A 7,834-nucleotide genomic window follows, 5' to 3' on the forward strand; every position below is an offset into this window, starting at 1 on the left:
TGTTGCTGGGTCAGTAATCATAAACTCATGAATCATGAGTTTATGATTACTGATCCAACAACAACTTTCATGATTACGCCAATGTATCATGAGTCATGATACATTGGCGTAATCATGAAAGTCTCAGTCATGACAATTTCCATGACGAAATACATATGGAATACATTTACACGTGTTGCTTGTATTAAATTGGGTAGCACTGGGATTAAACTGAGTGACCAAGTGATTGAAATGAGTGGGAAAACCTGTAGTTTATATGGGATGACTCCAACAGGTGAAGTCATATGTAGTATTATGTCAGTTTCACAGGTGCCTCTTTGATGAATACAAGAGCATCATGAGCGAGAGTGTTGCAACAATGAAAACCACAGACCCAGCACTTTGGTGGAGCATACGACGTGCCTTAGACAAACGACTGAAGGTATTACATCATCTATGTTCCAGTGTTATGAATAAAGTACAAGTTGTTGGTACTACCCTGATGACTATTATTTAGGAGCTTACTGAAAGCATTGAAAACATATGGATGGGATGTTGGAAATGTGTTTTCAACGGGAAACCTGCAAGTTCAGCGTACCAGCAAGCTCTAAATTCCACCGTAACCCAGGTCTTGAGCAAGGCAGCAAAGCACAAGTTGGAGTGCTGCAGCAGGAGGCTTCTCGAAGTGAGTAATTGGCACCAATGTTGCACATTTCGTCAATGTTTTTACGTTGAAAACGCAACAAACTTGTCGAGGCACAGAGCATTTGAGGAAAGTTTGTTCTTTTGGGGGTTACCTGCACAGCAAGAACTCATTTGTGCTTCCCCTTTTCTTTTGCAGGCTGTGGTAGGCTCTGTGGCTGACCTTAGTGCACAGCAGCTGTCTGTGGCGGTGTGTCAACTGTTTGGTATCACCAGCACGCACCTGGCACATAATGCCCTAGTTCAGATAATGGAGAACTTTGACAAGGGCCCGACAAAGAGGCATCCTGTGATCCTTATTCTTGGCAAGGTAGGTTGTGTGCAGCAGACAAATGTATAAATGACACTCGCACGTGTGAACAAGAGGACTCTGGCTTTGTACTGTTCAAGAAGCTATTCTGCATTGCATCTTTTTCAGACGATTCAAGCCTTTCCATGGGAAAGTGTGCCAATACTGCGAAAAAACTCTGTAAGCAGAGTGCCCTCCCTGGCCTACTTGCATGCGCAGCTGAATTATTACCAGATGATGACCGAGAATGTTTACGTAAAAGGAGTGGACTCCCGAAAGACCTATTTTATTCTGAACCCAAGTAACGACATCCCAAAAACCCAGGCGCAGTTTGAAGTGATGTTTAGAAAGTGAGTCTGCTGTGCAGAAGAGTGATCCACCATAGGTTATGATTGCTTGAAATGTACCTTTTACATATGCAACATTGCATTATAGAGAAGGATGGCCAGGTGTCTGCGGTAAACCTCCAGAGAAAGAAGAGTTCCAGTCTGCTATTGCTGGCCAGGACCTCATTCTGTATGTACATCTGCCTATTTGGCATGTTTGATTTCTCTCTTGCTATCCTTGGTAGGACACTGTAAGCACAGTCAAACCTGGGCATGATTTTCACTGCTGTAGTACGGCTGAACATGGATGGTTACATTATTGTCCATATAGGACAGCTGAATCCTACGTAAAAACCTTCTCTGAGATATTCAATACATACAGGTTTTTTATTCATTAGATTTTTAATAGAAAAAAGCTATGAGAGGAGCACAGATGTTGTTTTTGCAGGCCGTGTATTTTTAAAATCTTTTTCTTCTTTTTTTTTTTTTTTTTTTTTTTTATTCTAGGCGGATATTTTGTCGGACAAAAATATGCAACTGTACAAGATGACTTACCTAAACTTTGTAAATTAACTTTTTCATTAGAGGTTTTCCGTGAAATGTGAGATAGAAGTGGAGTCAGTCATTATTCAAAGTCACCCTTACTTTTTTTTTCCATTTTGAAGAACTAGAGCATGGAAGGGCGGAAAAAAAAATGACTGCAGGCATAGAATTTAGGATCACAATCCCTGGGACACATATTTGCACAAAAAGTCGTGGTGTGCAAGAGTGCTTTCAATCTCGCAGGTCCGAAAAGCTGCTTCCTGCGGCTGCCAGTCTGCGACGTCATGTCTTCTGCCCAATAATGAGGCAGGCACTTTCTTATAAGTTGCCTAGCACTATAACATTGCTGAAATGTAGGAGGCAATGCACCAGTCACTCTGGTATTGCAAGTGCCAGAGTGACTGGCGTACAAGTTTCTTGGAGACTGACGTGACCTGACATGACCTTGTAGGAAATTTTTGTGTTCACGTGAGCATGTGTACTTGGTCTAGACAGTACATCTGCACAGGCTAGTGCTGTGGTAGCAGTGCATAAAAACTGCACAATGTCTAAACTTTTAAAAAAGGGTTTGTGGGCCTCACTGTACTTGAGCCTCAATTTACTGGTAATATTTGCAATGCTGATGACAGTGACCCGGATCAGTGTCAATAAAAGGATGACTAGGTTGGAAAACCCCCTTCGTGCCTCCTCAAAAGCCAGCACTGGTGTAAGCATCTTGCTTGGGGTTCCATTGTGTATGCAGTTAGTTATGCACAGCCTGTGCCTGTGAGAAATCTTAAGTTTGAGTGTATAACAGCTGTATCAGCCATGGTCCCGGCTACTTGTCCCTGTTTTAGTCCCTATCTACACAGTGCTGATGTTGTGTGGTATGAGAGCTTCTGTTTCTTGTTCCCTTATCTGTTAAATTTGTCTTTATTCAGCTACTGTGGGCATGGCTCCGGCAGAGAATATCTTTGTGGAGATGTAATAGAGCAGATGCTGTGTCATGCCTGCCCTATTCTGATGGGCTGTGGCAGTGGTCGCCTTAAAGTCTTTGGCTCACGCATTGAACCCGTTGGAGTGGTGCTTCAGTACTGGCTAGGAGGAAGGTACGTACCATAAACAGTGAAACCCTTGTAGTACGGACACCTACGGGGCCAGGGTTCTTGTCTGCTGAAGATAGGTGCGTGTACACCAGAGGTATTCAAGTAAGAGCATTGAAGCTTACTGGGAGAAATATATTCATAGTATACACCTGTAGCAGGGGAGTGTTCATCCAAGAGAGGTGATAATAATGGGAGGTTTCACACTGCATGCATACATTTTGTAACCCATCATCAATGTAAAAGACTGAGCTATTGAACTATTACTGTAATTGCTGACAGTCAGACAAGATTATTCGTCTCCAAGTATAATCTGAGACGTAGTAGACTCCATGAGATTGGTTGTCGATTCAGTTTGTCAACTTGTTAAAAGCGCTGTTGCCAAGCTTAAAGGGATGATGTGGAGCTGTATCTGGAATTACATGTAGGTACTGTAAGTTACATCTAGATGACAAATGCAAAATTTTATCCAACAGAGCGTCATAGTTTTTGAGGTTAACAAAAACGAGCAGCATGTTCATGTGATTCGGTTTTATGGTGACACAAGCATGAGCTGCCGTAGTAGCCTTTGTGGATGTCGCAAAGTTATGCGACCAAGGTAAGGGCGATTGAGGACTGTATTAAGATATTGTTAAACGTATAACAAGTTTTGTATCCAGTCAGTTGCTTCACCACATGACACAGCAGGAAGCGGAAGCTACTGACATCGACGTCACAGCAGCACAAGCACGGGCTACAAAATTCAGTTATTTTTACTTTGAGCATCATAGCAAAGCATGTTGCTGTTGAACGTGAGAGAACTGATGTTCTGAGACTGGAACAACACAGAAAGGACAAATACATACAAAGCCTCAATTTGTCTAAGAAACTAACGATGAAAGATGGAAGTCACTGAAAAGGTTAGCCAGCTGTAGGACTCGAACCCACATCTTCTGGATTACCGGTCCAGGGCTCTACCAATTGAGCTAAGCTAACACACCTCCCCAGCGACTTCCAAGGGCGCGTCATCTGAAGGGACAAATCAACCACTCTCTCTCACTCATCACCCTTTCACTCTTTCACGTTTTTCTCACTCATACACACAATCATAACGACGGGATCGATGCAAGAGGCAACTGTTGAACATGAGAGAACTGATGTTCTGAGGCTGCAACAACGTAGAAAGGACAAATACATACAAAGCCTCAATTTGCCTCAATAAGCTAACACACCTCCCCAGCGACTTCCAAGGGCACCCTTGGAAGTCGCTGGGGAGGTGTGTTAGTTTAGCTCAATTGGTAGAGCCCTGGACCGGTAATCCAGGTGATGTGGGTTCGAGTCCTACAGTTGGCTAACCTTTTCAGTGACTTCCATATTTCATCGTTAATTTCTTAGGCAAATTGAGGCTTTGTATGTATTTGTCCTTTCTGTGTTGTTCCAGCCTCAGAACATCAGTTCTCTCATGTTCAACAGTTGCCGCTTGCATCGATCCTGTCGTATGATTGTGTGTATGAGTGAGAAAAATGTAAGAGTGAAAGGGGGATGAGTGAGAGAGAGTGGTTGATTTGTCCCTTCAGATGACGCGCCCTTGGAAGTCCCTGGGGAGGTGTGTTAGCTTAGCTCAATTGGTAGAGCCCTGGACCGGTAATCCAGAAGATGTGGGTTCGAGTCCTACAGCTGGCTAACCTTTTCAGTGACTTCCATCTTTCATGTTGCTGTGTTCATTTATCGTTTCTTGAGTCAGGGCTGTCACGTTAAGAAGAATGGCTGTCTTCCATGTCGGGAACCTTTCCTGAATTAAGTTCTGTACTAAACATACTTCCTGATATTTGGATACCCATTCAGCATATCTGACCAAAACCACGTCAGCCTTCTTTACAGTCCAATTTTGATGACCGATTGAAAATGCCAGAAGCGGAGAAGCTAATGTCAGCTCACTTGTCAGAGTTGATTGAATGTAAACAGCAAAAGTCCCCTTCTATTCTCTTAAGGTGTTGGCAACAGTGTAATTAATAGGGTTGATGGATACAGATGTCTGGGTGTCCACTCTCTCATGACCTCTAGTGGAAGGCACATATCAGTTGCCATATCTTCTAAAAGCTCTAAAAAAGCTTGGTTTCCCGAAGCACACCCTCAAACTGGCATCCGCAGACACCAAGCTCTTGGCCTACAAAACCCTTGTGCTCCCAATTCTGGAGTACGCCTTAGTTGTTTGGTACCCTCACACCGACAGGGATGCTAAAACACTATAGTAGAAACATTTCAGTCAAGGGCGGTTAGGCATCATGAAACGCTATGATAGACATTTCTCTCCATCATCTGCTCGTGACTCCCTAAATCTAGCTAAATCTTCCCTTAGCAACAGGCGAACTTTGGAAAGACTCGGGTATCTGTACCTAATAGTCCATGAGCAGATCAACATTCCGTCACTACGTAGTGCGCACCCCTTGAACATTGTACCTATCTTTTCGCACATTGATGTGTTCAAGTATTTATAGCTTCTTTCCTCACTCGATTGTTCAGTGGAACTCTAGTCCTAGTATGATTAGAGAACTATCTGTTAGTGATTTCACCAGCAATGTATGCCTACTCCTGCTATAGCCTTTTTAATGCTGCAGTATGTATAAATAAGTAAATATTAGTGTCTAGGAATGCATTACATATGCTTACAGAGGTTTTGAAGGTCTGTTCAAGGTCCCTTCAACCCCTGTTTTATTCCGAGATATCTGCGGCAATCTCCCCGTAATAGAACTTCGCGATTCACCCACATCAAATGGTCTTCTGATCTACCGAGCGTGGACGAAATACTCCTCAATGGCCATCGCATTCGCAGGCGCTCCATCACACTGACTGTGTGAAATGCTGGCTGACTGACTGGCTGGCGATGTGCGAGACAATCCGGCAGTGCTACTAAAGTATTGATGCGTTTGATGTGCAGGGAATAAAAAAGTACCAGCATTCGGCGCTCAAGTTAGGTGTGTCTAATACGCGAGTAAATATGGTAGTGTAACACTCCTTGCTACTCCCAAAAGTACATAAGTGTTGTACAAGCAAGTTGTTTATTAGAGAAGCTTATCCCCGTTTTGTTCAGTAATGAACACAAAGAAAATGCTCCAAACACCACCAAAAAAGTGTGTGACATGTGGTGACAAATCTTGTATTGTCTCTCTGTCTACAGCAAACATTTGGTTTCTCTTGCTTCTACAGTAGCAATACTTGGCATATTGCATCATCCTGGAAGCAAACTTGTTTAAGTCCTTGATCCTCTTTTCTTGCAGTCCTTGTGTTGTTGCAAACCTCTGGGAAGTGACTGACAGAGACATTGACAGATTCACAGAGGAACTCCTGAGACTGTGGATCCCCCAGCTGGTGACCAAAGACCATGTGCCAGATATCACAACAGCAGTCCAGTCGTCAAGGAAAGCCTGCAAGTTACAGCACCTGGTCGGGGCCGCACCAGTTGTGTACGGCATCCCTGTCTTGACGCTGCCTTTCAAAGCAGTACAATTCGACGAAGCTGCATGAATACGGCACAGATGCACTTTTCAATGCGGCAAGGTCATGTAATAATGCGCTTCCAATCTTCGCATTGTGTGTAATTAAGATCTTTTATGAGAGCTACCCCTATATGACATGCAACTTATAGGTTGCAGTAATGACTACAACTTTTAGCAATATTTTAATTACAATAAATTTTACACCATTGAAGAATAAATATGGTTTTGCACTTTTGAATACAGCTGACTCTGTTTAGTGTGCTCCATCTCAAATGTCCAATCTGGCTGTATCCACTTTTCGTATACAAGTTGGCTAACATGATTTGAAGTTTTGCGTACTGTTCAAAACAGACTAACCATTCCGATATAACTGCACTTTTAGAACTTTGCACACCTTCCTTTACTCATTAAGCCAAAGGGAGACTACACCCCTTCAAAAGTTGCCCTTGTGGGGTGCAGTAAATGCCAAACTCAGTTCAAGTTCAAACTCCGGAGTATAGAAACGCAAAAGGTCACTACCACAAATCGAAACTGCATTCAAGACGTGGGTGCGTCACCCGACCGTGCTACGCATGCGGTGGCACGGTAGACAGAGGTGTTAACTAGAATTTGACGCCTCATTCAAATGTTCAGAGTTTGTTGACAATCAAGTGAAGCCACGATGATACTTCACACAAAGCATACCGTGGTTTTGTATGCTTCGTATTGAAGGGTAGGAATTTAAAGGGACGGTCGCATCTGTTCCAGTTGATTTAGAAACGATAGTGTCATTTTATTCCTCCTGAACCACCGACCACATTACTGAAAATCCCACGCGAAATAGTGGCACAGTTTGACTGTTATACAACGGAATACATAACAAGAGCAGACGCCGGATGTTGAGGGTATTTCGGAATTCTCTCTCTGGAAAAACGAGAAAACGTTACTCCCTCAGAACCAATGAGGGCGCAACCTTGAGAAAAGGAATGCCGCGGCAGTCTCAAGAGTTAACAGGGCTTCTAGATGGCACCTTTCCTCCTCTGAGCGCTATGTCACTCCTAGGGAGTGACATCATGCCACCGTAGTTTGTGCCCATCTTTAAAATTTGTTGGTTTGATATCTAAGCCCTTTTTGGATGAAAAAATGTTGGCGGGTAGACTGTTGGCCAATGCCGAACATAGTGGTATTGGTACGATATTCGAAAAAGTTTGAATAGTGTATTGTAGTGTAACTAATTCAATAATGTAATTAATTCGTATTCAATATTTGCACACCTCTTGTCTCAAGATATTTGTATATGCCACTACATTATTGTGTCCTAGGCCAGGTCTGAACAGACTTCCCTGTGATAGTTTGGACAGATTACCAACTGGTGCCAGTCAACGATTTAGCATCGAATCATGGATGCATGCGACAACATCAATAATCGGGGAGTGCGGTGTGACGATATTTCCACAG

The 7,834-nt window shown here is 43.2% G+C and overlaps 1 protein-coding gene across 2 annotated transcripts in view; it reads left to right on the forward strand.

Moving 5' to 3' along the window:
• Positions 1–6,635, forward strand: part of LOC135385664 (uncharacterized) — a 33,244-nt gene extending 26,609 nt beyond the window's left edge. For both annotated transcript variants that reach the window (XM_064615118.1, XM_064615119.1), the window contains exons 22-28: positions 302–421; positions 497–664; positions 821–991; positions 1,100–1,320; positions 1,406–1,486; positions 2,760–2,927; positions 6,179–6,635. In XM_064615118.1, the coding sequence (XP_064471188.1) occupies positions 302–421; positions 497–664; positions 821–991; positions 1,100–1,320; positions 1,406–1,486; positions 2,760–2,927; positions 6,179–6,425 (1,176 nt within the window). In that variant the 3' untranslated portion in view covers positions 6,426–6,635. The remainder of the gene's footprint in view (positions 1–301; positions 422–496; positions 665–820; positions 992–1,099; positions 1,321–1,405; positions 1,487–2,759; positions 2,928–6,178) is intronic.
• The last annotated feature ends 1,199 nt before the right edge of the window (positions 6,636–7,834 follow it).

Source organism: Ornithodoros turicata, chromosome 2 (assembly GCF_037126465.1).
Source record: "Ornithodoros turicata isolate Travis chromosome 2, ASM3712646v1, whole genome shotgun sequence".
NCBI lineage: Eukaryota > Metazoa > Arthropoda > Arachnida > Ixodida > Argasidae > Ornithodoros > Ornithodoros turicata.